This window comes from Cyanistes caeruleus, chromosome 1 (assembly GCF_971803275.1).
Source record: "Cyanistes caeruleus chromosome 1, bCyaCae1.hap1.1, whole genome shotgun sequence".
NCBI lineage: Eukaryota > Metazoa > Chordata > Aves > Passeriformes > Paridae > Cyanistes > Cyanistes caeruleus.
The window spans coordinates 89,284,559-89,300,064 of record NC_141701.1 but is presented as its reverse complement, the minus strand read 5'-3'; the positions used below and the strand labels follow the sequence as shown (position 1 = coordinate 89,300,064).

Below are 15,506 nucleotides of genomic sequence, written 5' to 3'. Positions count from 1 at the left end.
CCAATTTGTTACCAAAAACCAGTTTTCTGTTTGCCAATTAGTCCTATTCACGTTTTGGGTTGTGCTCATGTTCTTCAATGGCTGTAACTTTGGTTTTAGCTCAAGTCTGCTGTTATCTGTAATCCCTTCATAAACGTTCTCCAGAACTTTCATGTTTCTGGATGCCTGGAATTGATAAGACATATTTTGTTTGCAAATCAATTCTGTTTTGGTGTGATCTCACTAGCTCACCCTGGCTAAAACAGGGAAAAAGTTTTAGTTAGCAGTTGCAGGGGAATTTTGAAAACGAACCCTGTTCATACATATGCAGGTGCTTGTAGTTAGACAGCCTTGGCATCTTTGGATGTCTGGTAAACCACCACATCACTTGTGAACGAGGAGGTACCATCTGGTCCATCTGCATCTCAAAAAGAAGTCTTTAATTAACATCATATGCTGTTTAGGGAAGGTGTGGTCTTACCATTATCAAGGTTGAAGCAGATCCGAGCTTCTTCCAAGTAAGGGGTGTCACTCTTAGACCGGAGTCTTCTGATGGGTCTCCGGTCTATGTCATCCTCGGAGGTTGCTGTCACCAGAGTGGGCACAGTGAGAAGAGTTGCCCGGCGAGCTGGTAAGAAGAAATAAATTAAGATGAAAATAGGTGAAGAACAGAGAAAAAGAAAGGGGGAGAAAGAGGTAGAAAAAGAATAATAAGAGACTAGAAAAGATAAGAGAAGGAAAATCACTCATTGGAAGAGATGATCTATAACAGGTAGTAGAACAGGCTCTTTGTTATAAGGTCCTTGCCTTATATTCTACATGCTGCAGAATTTAAGAGCTGCACTGAATGATACCAAGAAAAGATTGCTGTCTTGTGTGCAAGACACAGGGTATAGCTCTGTTGTTGCCACAGATTGCATGTTCTAAGTTCCTAGTTTTGCCACTAAAACAATTCTTTTCTCAACTTCTCAACAGCTGCAGTCTCTCTTTTCTTGTATGCTGTTTTTGAGGCTGTGATACCCGAATGGTGGAAATGTTGAAGTGGTCGATTAATTTGCAGATATCAGTGAAAGCTGTACTTGGAACACATAATGTTGACAAGATGCAACTATTCCAAAATTCAGTTTCTTGTTGTCTTGCCTTGGACATTTAAAATTAACAGCTACCTTTTGCTCTTGATCACTTTATGTCTTAATTGTTGTGGAACAGGGAGAAACATAATTTTAATTCTGTAGGAATTTTGTGAACATATAAATTCATTAATATTGTAAAGTATTCGTATACTTTAGTGAAGCACCAGTGAAAAATCCACGAGGAAATTAAGATTTCTATCTTCTAAACAGGATTTAAATGGCTTGGGGCCATGCATTCAAGGAGGAGAAAGCAAAATATTTAATACTGGCTCATTAAGTGAGCACTGCCCACTCCATGCACTGATGAAGCAAATGATAGGATAGTAAAAAATTTCTGTCATCATGCAATTAGAAGCCCTACTATAATCCATATGTATAAGGAGACTGAATTAGTGTTGAAGAGGCAAGGTTTATTTGGGCATTGCCTAAGTATTTAGCTCTGGACCTTATAGCCTTGATAATGTCCCTTAAATGTAGATGTTTTATATGTGAAATGGAATTATGAGTGGCTGTTGAATGCTTTGGGCATTAAGCCTATAAATTACAAATCACAAAGAGAAGAGCCTCTATAAATATATCCACCTAAACTCTCTCTCTGAGTAGATAAAAGATTATCACAAATGCTAGTTGGGATCTGGCTGATCATGAAAGCATGAGGACTATGCACAAGTACTTTCTCCTCCACCTCATATATAATTTGAAAGAGAGTTTCTGCTTGAAAGCCTGTCCTTACCTGTAATGTGGGTCTATTAACATTAACTACCATGTGGAACCCTGTAAGAGCCTAGGAGGCTGAACTCTAAATGCTTCTTGCTGTTGGGACATTATCTTGCATGAGAGTCTTTATCTCAGGGCTTTTGTAAAGTATCACACTTCAAATAACTAACAATGAACTATATTTTCCCATTGGGACTGGAGAGCATGACTGAGAGTGACTAAGAGCTTTTTCTGCAACTTACTAACTGTGATTCTTTCTTTTAAAAGTTCTTCAGAGTTTCAAATGAGACCTGTCAATCAGTAGCTTTCAGATGCCTAAAATCTGACTAAGGTGTTAGGTATGATAGCATATAATTAGTATAAGTTAAAAAAGCTGTCATGCTCTATTTTTCAATTTGCAGTATTCTGTAGTTAACTAAACAAGTAAATCTGTGCTGATGGAGGTAGAGGTTATTTCTGGTCTAATTTACTTATTTTCTGTTTTTAAATAGATTTCTTTCAAGTTTTTGCTCATTTCTAACCTAGCATTTGAATTTGAAGTAAAAGCAAAGGGCAGGAGTTGAAATTGATTTAATGGGGTCAACTATTTAGATTAAGCTAAAGTAAACACTGCAACTAGGCTGTAAACCCTTCCTCCCTTGTAATAGGGAAGTACAATAATGAAGATAAAAGAGAATGGAAAATTTCTGCTATGGAAAATTTTATGCATTGCATCTTCGAAATTTACACTTAAGGAAGATTTATCTATGTAGGAAGTCAGCGTTGTAAAAATCGTCTCATAAAACAACCATGTAAAAGATTTGTCTTTTAAAACTGGCATTATTTAGCTGTAGTTAGAGTCAGTGAAAGGGCACCCATGCATTTCAGGGCTAGCTGGATCACAGCACAGAAGTATATCTGAAAGAAAATCCCAACACCAAACTACATATACATTTATAGTAAACAGGGAATAAGAGTAGGCTTTTTAATATAATTGTTTATAAATCATTTTTACCTTTTGGGTCAAAATATTGGGATCTGGCTTGTATTCATTTTGACTGCAGGTAGGTGGATGCTAGAAAATGTTTCTTGGAGTAATCATTATGTATTACTTTGACAACCATCATTATCTACCCTTTGTGTATATTACCAAAGGAGTTTTCAAGAATGACTGGAAATTTTAAGTAAACATTGAAAATATTTCAGAGTAGGCTAATAAGTATTAAAACATTTTGTAATAAAAACCTAAGATCAATTCTTACACGGCCCCAGAACTGGAAAGTATAGCTGATCACATTCTGGTATCTACAGAGTGACGCTGAATGTTTATACCTGCCATGAATGTAACTGTACACACTCTTTTCCTAATCCACAGCAATCTTTTTTTTTTTCCAAGAATGACTCGCCATACATTTTTTAGTAAAGCTGTCAGTATATGCCCAGTGTGATTCTTGGGCCCATTGCAGATAACCCACCAGTATCTCTAGCTTCAGCTGCCCTCCACAAACCAGCTCAGTCTCTGGGACACACTTTTAGGAGATAGTTTTTCAGGAAAATTAGGAAGTATCCTCTTGAAGGTCTTGGAGCAACGGACTGACACTACAATACACATTAAGGGACCCGCTTACTCTGCAAATGGATTTGAGACCGGTGTTGAGAAGCTCAATTTAAGGAGCCACTGTAACAGCATGTGGAAGGGACCTCAGACATTTTGTTAAATTCTTTCATTCTGTTTTCATCGTTCCTCATACACTCCAATTGGCATATTGCGGCAATGTCTTGTCTGGTATTTGTTAGGAAGGGAAAAAGTTTCTTAGGAAGGGAAAAATACCTTAAAACTATAAATGCTGTAACGTACATCATGTGACATGTTAGAACTGATTATATATAATCTCGCATTTATTTGTCTCAAAATATTGTATGTTCTGAAGTGCAACACAAGCATGTCTTTGGGAAAAGGGAAAATAAAATATGTAAATTTTTATATTACAAGTTCAGAGGCATTTTTAACATATAATTTCAATATATTTAGTTAGATCTACAGCTGGTCCCAATTTTTGAATACTGCTTAAAATTACTGAAAACATGAAGGGTGGTTTGCAAAGAATTTTTGATGCTTTCCATTTTTTCCATTAAAATACCTTTGCACATATTTTAATAAAAATGTTAATAGTAATTTCTATTTGCCAAGAACTACCTTTATGTTTTGAAGAGTTATAGTATTGATTTTTTTTAAGACTTGTGTTATTTAGAAAAAAATTTAATTGGAAAAATATCAGAGGTGAAATGGCATCTTTGTAAAAATTAATTGGAGGAAAGATGGGATATTCATTTAGATTTTCCTATCCACTTTTACCAGTCAGCCTTTATTAAAACAGCTCATTGTTGACACAAGTACCCTGGTCATTTCTGACTCAATAGGGCCTTCACCTAGAAATCCTAATTTACAGAGTAGATTTTGACCTCAAAGTGGCAAATCTTTGAAATATGATTTTTATCTTAGTACAAGTGAAGTGCTAAAACGTTTATTGTAGATGTCTAGATGTAGAAAAGGTGTGTTTCTGATGAACAGAGTCATAAGCAGCTTCAAATAACACTGAAATAGCCACAAGGGGGATGCTGGTTTACATCAGAAATCTTAAAGTCTTTTCGGAGGAAAATCTTGTTTCTCAGGGCAAATTTTGAACAACTTTGTAAAATACCTATGTAAATATTTTAATTTCAGTCCTGCTCTTGCTGATTGAATAGGATTCTTCTTCCTTGCTGCTTTTTTTTGCTAGACAAACATCTTACTTTGCTAGAGAAAGATCTTACTCAGTTCTCCTTCATGCTTCTGTGGAGAGGGCTCACCATGATGTAACATATCTGCATGTAGATAATGCATGCAGGAATGTATTTTTAGCTAAATGGAAGTTTTAAAAATATGAGTTCGGGTACATTTTGATTCATCTAGCATATGATACTCCTCTTGCGCTAAAGAAACCTTATTAGGCTGTGAATATTCTTCCTTAAAGACAAACCAGGCAGTGGGTTCAACTGAATGTTTACCAGGAAAAAAGATCTTTTGGTCTGGTTTAATTCTTCTTCACTTTATCAGTTGCATTTAAAAGAAGATGGAAGGACAACATTTGAAGGATTAGATTTGGGAAATGGAGTATGAGTGGCAGGAGAGGCAGAGGGTGGAACATGTGGAGAGGACATAATTTGTCATTTATGAAGAAAGATTTATAGGCTTGTGTCTCCCACATAAAAACACAGAAGCACTTGCATATGGATTGCTCCGTGTCTCTCTCTAAAGCAAAGCTGTTGAAATCTGTCTTGATGGACATCAGTAATCTGAAACAAAGTACATAGATACATTGTATTCAACCACAGGCCCAAGGGTCGAAAACAACAGTACCCATGAGAAAAGATATCCATGTTTACGCACACTTTTTTCCTGCGGGTTTGTGGTATTTGGTGAAAGTATGCACAGTACGCCTAACTAGCATTTTTTGTACATTTTAGGTGAAACTTGCTTGTTTCTCTGTGTCCAAAGGCATAGGCTGTTCTGAAATTCTCAATAATGGGGATATGCCAGAATAGGAGGTGGGGAAAGGGTTCAAAAAGTTTGAAAAGGATGACGAAAAGGTTAATGTTGATCAGTTTCTTGATGGTATTTGAAAGTAGGGATATTTTATTAAGAGTGCACATTTGATGTCACTAATTCTTCTTCTATTGATGTCAGTCTAAGAACTAGTTATATCACATGAGTAAAAAAGACCTGGAAGCTATCATAACTTAGAAAATATGTTAACATATTGGATGGATTAATCATAAAATTTTGGTGGATAGAGGGACATCTAGAGTGGAAGAATTCTGGGTTAGGATCTGGGGGTTCTGCAGCAATATGTTTTTATAAAATACTGGACCCAATTTAATATGCAAAAGCAGAAGGACAGTAGCAATGAAGAGTCAGCAGTGATTAAATCAAACATCTAGAATTAATCAGCACTGACTGAATTAAAGTAAATGAGCAAAAACGAAGCACAGTGAAATAAATATTGTGGAATCATAGAGTAACAGAAAAATGTGGAATTAAAACTATACCTGAGAGTACTTTATTAAACCTTATCAAGAAGGACAATTCCCTGAAATCTTTTGATCAGTCATGGCCTGTGTGTCCATACAAACTTGTTATGCCTGGCCATATGTACTATATTTTTATTTCCTTTTTTTTTTTCTTTCCATTTTTATTCACTCATGCTCCTGATGAATGTAAATTAATCAAATAAATTACAGGAATGTTGCAACCAATAAAAGCATACCTAATGTAAGTGTATCTGTAATTTATTTATAGGTACAATGGATACTTTAAGATAAACCTTCATGAGGGTTTTGTTCAATTATTTAAATAGGTGCTGTGTTTCTTACCAAATGGCCTAGCAAGCAACTTCAAGGAATGTAGCAGAATCTTCAAAACAATCAACGAAGTTAATTTTAAGTTGGTGTGCCCTCCAGATGCCAAAGGATATAAGACTGGAAAAGTGAGCTCTCCAGGGAATTAGAAACTATTTGACTGAGTCAGAAGTCCTGTGAGAGCTGAACCCAAACTCCCAGCAGGGACCTGAGAGTCCCACTGTGGTGCAAAGGTGGATGCCTGCAGCCCAGAGTGGCATCCTGACAACACACTATGCAGCCCATGCTGTCAGACTGTGGTGTGGTGTTGCTAGAGGCACCAAGAGAGGCTGAGTCTTGGGCCTTCCCTCAGATTATGGCTGCAGAAAAGTGTGAAGTGCTGTCTATGATGGGCAAATTCCCTTTTATAGTGGTACCTAAATGCAACATACTGGGCAGGAATTATTCTTCTCAGAGTTCATCATGGGGCTCAACCCCCTTGTATACAAAGGGAGGTAGGGAGGGGTTCCTCAGCTCTTAATCCTGATGAAGCCTAGGCAAAAGCCAGGTACCAACAGCTCTGTGTGACTCCTTGCACAGAGTGAAGTTGGCTGTGCTCAAGGCAGGCTCATTGACATGGTACAGCTGTTGGAGAGAGAGGTTTAAGAGGCCCTGACCAGCTTTGGAGCTTCTTGAAAAGGAAGCAAGAAGCCTCAGTAGCTGCTTTCTCCCTGATCTTGGAGTTACACTTACACTGTGGCCACTGCCCATTTGCTGAGCAAGGCTGCAGCTGTGCCTGTGGCTGGCTACATTCCTCACTGATCCACATCCAGACTGCTGACTTCATGTCCCGCTTAGTCTCATGCCTGCCTCATCATCCATGGACTTGTCTGGTCATCTGGACTCCTGACTAAACCTGGTGACTGTCACCAGACCTGCTTGGCTCGTGTGCTGCCATGCTTTACCTCACAGGTGAGGCTCCTGCCTCTTTTAGTGACTCTGGGTTTACTTTTCCTCATGGAGCTGCTCACTTCTGCTGCTCCTCAGTGCCTGCCTGCTCAGCTCTATCAAATGTGAGGTCTTTGCATGCCCAAAAGCATAACTTTCACATAGAACTTCAAGATCAATGATGTCTCTTCAACACATGGCTACAACCAAGACGGGATCTGCACATTTACAGCTCTGGATTACAGCTTTACCCATTTCTGAGGAAATTACTCCCTTTTCTGAATTAGATCCTATCTTGCCTGTCCACACACCATTTCTCTATGCAAACAAATGCCATTAGCACAGGTATATTTCACTCAAGTTCACTGTCTAGGCTTTCATAATCAGTATAGAGGCAAGACTTACATTAACCCAAGGAAGATGTCTAAGATTAGGTGAACCTTGCTTTTAAAATGACTTTTTTTCCTGATACATGCCAAGCTAGTTAGAACTCTTAGGTGGAAAAATCTTCATTGAGGTCACCTAAGGGATAAATGAGTTAAATCCTATTCCAGGCCACACTATATCTTGCAGCCCTTGCAGCTGAAAGCCATGATTGATTTGTATTTAGAATACATTTGCAGCCAAGAATAACCAGTATCTTCCAGATTCTTCAGAAGGTGAACGCTTTTTCAAAAATGGAAGCCTAGCTTCATGCTTAGCTTTCAGATTCAGGCTCTCCAAGGGCAAGAGGCTGGATCCAAGGGATCACAGTCCTTTCTTTCTCTGTTTCTGATTTGCAGATGCGTCACCAGGCATTACGCACTTGGCAAAGACATCCCACCAGCTCCTAGATTCCAACATACAGTACAGAAGAGACAGTCAGGAGGGCTGCAGAGCTTAGGATATTTCTGGCTTGTGTTTGAAGACTACAGCCAGCTGGCTTCATTTACCAAGTTTTCTAAATCTAGCTAATCCTACTGCCAGATCCAGCTTTGTGACTTTTCCATTCCTCCTGCTTCACTTTCCTTGAAGGAAACAGGGAACAGCTGTTTGAACAGCAGATACAGCCTGAATGGGCATGCATTTCTCTGCTCTGTGCTCAGCCCATGGAAGTGAGGTGATGGCTGCTCCTGCAGAGGAGAGGATGGGAGAGATGGCAGCTCATAAAGTAACACCTCTCTCCTCCTACCCTAAAACAGCAAAGGCAGTTTACTTCTTTCTGCAGGACTAGGAACAAGGTGTGGGCATTAGTGCAGGCAGTAAGGCGTAGAGAATGGTGGATTAGTTGCTGGAGGATAAAACCCTGTCTCAGTCTGTTTGTTGAGGTCAGAGTATCACACATTCAACTACACAAGACCCTAGGACAGGTCGAATTTGATGTCATCAGTTGTCAGTGACATCATAGCTCTTTGAGTTCCTTCCCAACATTTTGCAGTCCTATTCCTTCTCTTCTCTTCCACACACAAGGAATGGCTACAAATGAGAATAAGTGCTTTACTGCTGCCATTTGTAACATTGCCATGTCATTAATGTAAAAACACTGGAAAGATTTTTTTTTCTTGATCTGGAGTACTAAAGGGTTGAGATTTTCAAATCTCACAGAAGAGCTGAGTGGGTCATAAACTCCCATTCTACATTCTGTAAACAGAGCACTTTGTAATGCTCTGTTAATATATAATATAATAATATAACTACAGTACTAATAATACATATATTGTTTTCTGATGTTGTTTCTAATTAACAGGCAGAATACTATAGCCTTCTTTCACTCAGTTCTTATTGCAGTTTTAATGCATATACACATGATGTTTGATAGTGTGATTTGCTAATAGCGTCGTGTTATTATATCAATGTCAAATAGTTACTTGCAATCCCATTAGGCAGATCTGTTGACGATGCTTTCTTGCAGACCTTTTATTCAGTTCCATACAAGCTACTTGAGCTATGCTATTTATTGCAGATGAGTGCCTCACATTCAGTGTGTCTTGGGGATGGTTTCAGAAAGTTAAAGCTAATGGAGTTAGCCCGTTCCTCAGAAGGTAGAGAAGGGAAGAAATATGTTGGTTTTGCCTATGTTTGGAGATACCATGCCGTTATCTCATGTAGAAGTGCTTGTTTTTTGGAAGACACCCTTAAAATTTGGCATAAGATACAAGGGCAACAAGAGTTAGCAGAGCTGTATAGGCAGCATGAATTCATACTCAATAGTTCTTCTGTACTGGGGCTAAAGTAGCTGAGAGAAAGGGGATATTTAGAAGTTTGGGGCTATAGATAGTGAAAAAGGCATTTACGGCAGAAAAGCTTGATGATTATTATTCTTGCAGAAACTTATTATTTGGCCTGCTGAAGCTGTCTGTGGTACCTCAGAGATGCTCAGTGAAAGCCTCCTGAAATGTCTCTGCACAGGCCACATTTTGTTTCGCATCCTACTGCCACTGCAGTTGTTCATCCGTTCTTCCCCTCAAGCACCTTTCCTGGGTGCCAGGGGGCTGCTGTGTTGCAGCATTTGAAAATGTAAAGCAGAAGCATTGTCTCTTCTGTGCTCAGAGCAATTTCTCTGCTGGTACTCAGCTTGTTGGAGAGCAGCTGACCAGAAATATGAAGAGAGGGGAGGTTACAAGAGTTTGGGGAAGAGGCCTTGCCTCAAGCATGTAAAGGTAAGAGATGCAAAAAGCAGGAGCTGTGGGAAATGCAGTAAAAGGAGCAACAAGAAAGGTGAAAAGTGGAAGGGGACAGAGCCTAAGTGCAGCATGGCTTTTCTATCAATGTTTCTAGTTGTGGAAGTAGTTAGGGTCTAGGGCGCAGAGAAAGCACGTAATTGGTGACTTTCATAAAACATTCACAAGCAAGGGAACAAAAAATCTCCAAGTCTCAGTGATAGTTCCTATTTGTTTTGGCCAAGGGATAGAAGTTCACATAACAGATCTAGAGGTCAGCCCCCTGCTGATGACATTTGTATCAAGGAATACAGTTCTGCATAATGGACTTTTTTCCTTGTTTTGGATTTAGTAACTGATCAGTACAAACATTTCTATATGTGCTAACAATATAATTTCTCCAAGTATGGGTAGGATAGTGTTTTTTCAATCTTGCCTGCTTGGAAATAGCTACAGTGAAGGTGACCTGCACAGCCCTTACTAGTCACCTTGTGCACATGACTGTAATAGACTTTCATTGCACGAACACATATTCTTTCTTCCACAGTTGCCTCTGTATGTTGCAGTTCACAGAGCATTTGGATGATGTTGATAATTTGCTGTATTTCGTAAAGCAGTAAGATGTATATTCCTGAATTTTAGTTTCAATGGAATAGAAATGGTTTGTTTCCATAGAGATATCACAGAATAGTTATGGTTGGAAGGGATCACAGGAGGTCATCTAGTCCAACCTCTCTGCTCAAAGAGGGTTGAAGAACATATTTCAATATTACTTGTGTAGCAATGCCCAGGTGTTTGATGCATTTTAGAGATGCAGAAAAAAACCCCAGTCATTGCCCTCAGCTGTTTTTTTCCCTGATTTTGTGGTGCTTAGTATTCGCTTCTCTTGTTAATGCAGGAAGCTGTGTTGTGACAAGAAAGACTCTGCAACTGGTAAAAATGTTTCACAACAACTGAGGCAGCAGCTAAGCAGCACAGCATGTGCTAGGCAGCAGCACCTCAGCTGAGCCAAAGGTCAGAGGTGGTACTGCTCCTATCATGGGTTGGTGGCATCCTGTGGGTGGATTACATCTTGCTCTGGGAGAATGGCCTCCAGAGGGAAGGCCAAACTCTGTTGTCCAGACTTTGCATATGATAGCAACCAATGGAATTAATTGTGGAAGAAAAATGGATCTCATTTTCAAATGAGAGTATGTAAAATGTAGAGTAGACAGTATGTAGAAGCAGAAATGGCTGATAGAGCTAGTTAGCTCTTACAGTTTTCTTGAATTTAATATGGTGTTTAAAGTTTAAAGAAAAAAAAAAAAAACACCCTTCTCTCTGAAATTGCAAGTTTTCTCCAAATATAGAGCTGGTGAGAAAAACGTGAACTGACTTTACCAAAAATACCATCTATGTCGTGAACAAGTCTCAACTACATTAAAGAAGTGGATCTTGTTTACCCTTCCCCTCTCACCCTGCTGCTGCTCTGTGGGGGCCAGCATTTCACAGGGGACAAGGCAGACCAGTGAGAGCTGCTGTTTGCAAACCACCATGTGGGGGGACTGCCTCAGGGCTTTTCCAAACCAGTTTTTCCAGAATAACATCACCTTATGATCCTGACAGCACTGAGAAGCAAAAGGAGGAAGGGAAAGGACACCACAGGCTAACTCAGCAAGCTGCAGGCCATTGCTGTCTTGTCCATTTGGGTTCTGCAACAGCAGAACCTGGATCCTGGCAGCTCTTTTTACTCCTGCAGCACACCCAGCAGCTCTCACAGTCCTTCCTTATCCTCTGAGAGGGCAGATCAACCCCACCATTTTTCTTCTTGTTGTCCCTTTTAAAGCCCATACATTTTGAAGGCCTTACCCAGTGCCCTCTCAACACTTATGTCGATCACTGGCCCCTATCTGGCCCCATACGCTTTAACTGTACAGTTAAACTAGTAATTTTTAGTGCCAGAGTTTCTTACCTTGGGCTCCTTGACTGTAAAACAGTCTGTGAGCAGACTCGACATCCAAAAAGTAGTCCATTTTGAAGGTGCGTTGTGTTTGTGTACAATACTCCGGTATGAACGATCAGTCAGATTCCTAGAGAAGATTACAGAGATGTCGGAGAAAAAAGCTGGTGGGTTTCTTTGTGGAAAGAACTGTGTAGGCAGTCACTAAAGTACTTCATCTGGCATATTAGGGTCAAAGTATTTTCAAGTCACTATTCATAGAACTTCATAAGCATCCTTTTCTCTTTTAGAATGTTTGATTCAAGCCCTTGTCTAAAGACAAAAAAGAAAAGTGCTACTGCAATATTAGCAACATTCCTAGTATCTTCCTAGTACAATCACCTGTATTCTAGTCACAGTCTCTGTTTCTTAAGACACATACTTGGATTCATCTGCCCATTACATTTGCTCTTAAAAAGAAAATCAGTCACGGACCTCCTTTAGCCAGATTCCCAGCCAGTGTCTCCGAGTAGGCACTACTATAACAGACTACATCAAAGATTGCATTCTTGCCACTTATGCCAAAATGCTGCACTAGAAAGGAAGACACAATATTCTGGATATTTCACTCCACCTAAATGGACCAGAAGCCAGCCTTGCCTTCCCTCTCTCCTCTTGCTGACCAGAAGTAGGAGCAAAACACACCACCATCAGTTTTAAAATATGTGGTAAGAGCAATCATTAAGAAATGGTAGGGTACTCCTAGAACTGTTTCGTAGCTAAGGTTCATATTTTTGGCATCCTTTTGAAGCTCAGCTCTGCTGAGATCCTAGATTGCAACTCTCCAAGATGTACACTGAATTATGTTTGCCTATACTCCAGCAGAGTTCCTGGAAAAATACTGTGACCCCTCTCCAGCTTCATTACTACCTTCTGCATTTTATTCTACTCTTAGAAACTCATATAGAAAAACCAAGATTTGCAGAAAACACTCAACCTCGTTCTCTCACCCACACCACAGTTCACCACAGCATATAATCATAAGCATGCAAACAACTCTGAACAATGTGTATTTTAAGACAGACGGACAAATATACCTCTAGTTCTTTTCTGTGCAAACCTAACAAAAAGGTTTGGAGCAGGGAGTCTGACTCTTGCTTCAAGTAATTCCTTTAATTTTGCAGTGAAAAATCAGAAAACCAGGTTTCCAAAGCTTTACCTTTTTCCTTTGATTCAGTTCTCATCAATCAACATGCAGTCCTTTTAAAATTCAGAAGTCTGTCCTGATGAGAAAACTTTTACGTTCCACAGCAATTCACTTTACTGTAGCACTCCCAAAGCAGAAATGATACTTACTGCAGAGTATCAAGGGCTGTCTGGCAGTGGTGTAAGCTCCAGTAGTTTCAAGGAGGGTTTCTTTGATCTTACTAAATGTCCCCAGTGTAAGCAAACAATTTTGATTGTTTGATTGGAACTCTGATGAATAATGCATAACGTCAACTGGACTTCCTTTATCAGATAAAAATGGCCAGGAGATGCTGTTACTTAGCAACAGGAGGTGACACTACGTTCATCTCCCCCACACCCCCTCACCCTTCGTACTAAAGAATTTAGCCCCTGATTTTGATTTGATAAAAACTTTCCCAAGGAAAAAAAAAATCTATATCAAGTTTCCTTAAGAATTTGTTTTACACTTCAGTCTTCCTTGTTGCATCTCATATTCTGAGATATTTTTAATGTTTCATAATGGTTAAATTTAAACCTAACATTGTGTTTTATCTAATAATTTGCTTTCACTAAGTAAAATACCTGCTTACTTCATCATTTACCTTAAGGGTAATGAGATTGTTTTGCTATGAATATAATGCAAATAGCATCTTGAGAAGAGATTCATTTCTTATCTGGTACTGCTTGTTGGACAAGGCAGACAGAAAAGCAACATACAAAATGTTTCAGTGATGCTATGAAATATATAGAATATTAAGAAAACCTTTCCTATTACAGAATTCCTACTTAAAGTAATTCATTCTTGAAGGAGCTCTAACATCTGATACAAGCATTCTCAAGGAATCATTGCATTTCTGCATAAGATACAGCCTTTTACAAAATACACAATGTAGCTTTTTTTAGGAAATGCACATTGACAAAAAGCCAAAGCACCGAAAGATTTTAAAAATAAATAAATAAAATCAGATGCAGAAGTACTTACCAGTGTTACTGACCTCTTTCCATCCTACTGTCATGGAATAAGACTAAGCAAATGCAACCCAGTCTGTGAGCCAGAAAGAACAGCTTCTAATTTTCACTTCAACCTCGAAATGAAGAGTACTGAATAGAGAAAGGTGATGGATCTGCTGTTTTATATTATGATGAAATGAAAGCTCTTAGCACAGATCTGAGTAGAACTGATTTTTTTTTATACTACATTAGCCTGCTAATTTGAGGAAAGTGAAAGGCTTTGTTTTACTGTCTTTTATCTGTTCTCTTTGCTACCCCCACAATTTAATTTGCATTTAAAATTATTCTTATGTCTCCACTGCACTCCAAGGTATGGAGCATTTTCTAATCACGATGAATGTTCAGTGTGGTTTTTTTGTGCAATGCCACTTTTATTCTGAGCCAGAAACATGGTGAGTAATTATAATTGCCAGCTATTTTCTAGAATGAAATACAGAGTGGTTGTCTGATGCAGTTTTTGATTTTTCCTTCATTTAGCAGTACATGGCAACAAACTACTCAGTCAAAGCATCAGTAAAAATATAAATCAAGGGGCAGAGTGTCATGGCATGATAGCTTAAACATGCATATCCATAGACTGTGAAAGCAGAATATGTTTCTACTGAGATATTTTCAATTATAATTTGCCTTTTAAAAGTTTAAAAGTGAGCTTGAATAGCTAATAAACTGAGATATAGCAGTTATCTCTTTGTGGCTTCCAGCTGATCTAGTTTAGCATTACTGAAACTGCACATAGTTTGGAATTCTGACCAAGCCAGGCACTAGGGGCTAAGAAGGGCCATGCTATTAAATTGCATGGGCATCTCTCACAAGAGGATCAGGACCTTGCTTTTTCTAACAGGTCTTTGAGAAGTTTCCCAAAGCCTTTTTGGAAATGAGTAAGAAATGGAAGAGGGCAGGGATAAAATGATCCTTTGATAATTTAAACTCAAGAGTGCTGGTCGAGAGAAGTGTCAATAAGCAATCAGACCTAGTTTTCCCATTTTTGCAGATATTTTACTCAAAAGGTCAGATATAAATGCCTTCTGAATTCCATTGCCACCAAATATTACTGGTGCTCAAAACTGTGGGTTCTCAAAGATTGGATTTTTTTTTAGTATCAGAAAACTATATATTAAGAAGCATAGTTTTTTTTTGTCATTTGTTTGTTTTTAAGAAGAAACTCAAGAAGATGAATAAACCCACAGAGTACAAGGGTTTTTTGGGGCAGGTTAGAAAGTAAGAATCCCCATGAAGAGATTACTACATGGATTCCCGTTCCTAAGACTCATATTCTTTTCCAGAGCATGCAGACAGGGTCAAACATAAGGAGAAGCTACATGAACTCCAAGTAGAGTCTGGTATGGCTGTTCCTACACTGGCACTCCACTAAATATAGTTGGATTGAGTAGGTGTCTCACTGTGCCACCTTAGTGGAAGATCTGGTTTACCAAATTGTGTTCCTGTTTTCAGAGATGTGAAAAACGTTTTCATTCCTAAACACAAATTAAAGCAAAAGCAATCAGAAGAACACTGCAAGCTGCTTTCTTTGCATTTTTGAGAGTTGCTAGCATCTCCATCTTTGCATTTTGGATGGTT

General features: G+C 38.8%; 1 protein-coding gene across 11 annotated transcripts in view; it reads right to left on the bottom strand.

Annotated features, from left to right (window-relative positions):
- Positions 1-14,002, bottom strand: part of PHACTR1 (phosphatase and actin regulator 1) — a 295,559-nt gene extending 281,557 nt beyond the window's left edge. For 8 of the 11 annotated variants that reach the window (XM_086902312.1, XM_086902348.1, XM_086902342.1 and 5 more), the window contains exons 1-3: positions 13,900-13,987; positions 11,724-11,841; positions 461-607 (exon numbers count right to left, since the gene is read on the bottom strand). In XM_086902312.1, the coding sequence (XP_086758438.1) occupies positions 461-607; positions 11,724-11,784 (208 nt within the window). In that variant the 5' untranslated portion in view covers positions 11,785-11,841; positions 13,900-13,987. Of the gene's footprint in view, positions 1-460; positions 608-11,723; positions 11,842-12,909; positions 12,971-13,046; positions 13,137-13,899 lie in introns of those variants that run through there. The other 3 variants (XM_086902301.1, XM_086902279.1, XM_086902290.1) reach the window with 3 other exon arrangements.
- Between the last annotated feature and the right edge of the window lie 1,504 nt (positions 14,003-15,506).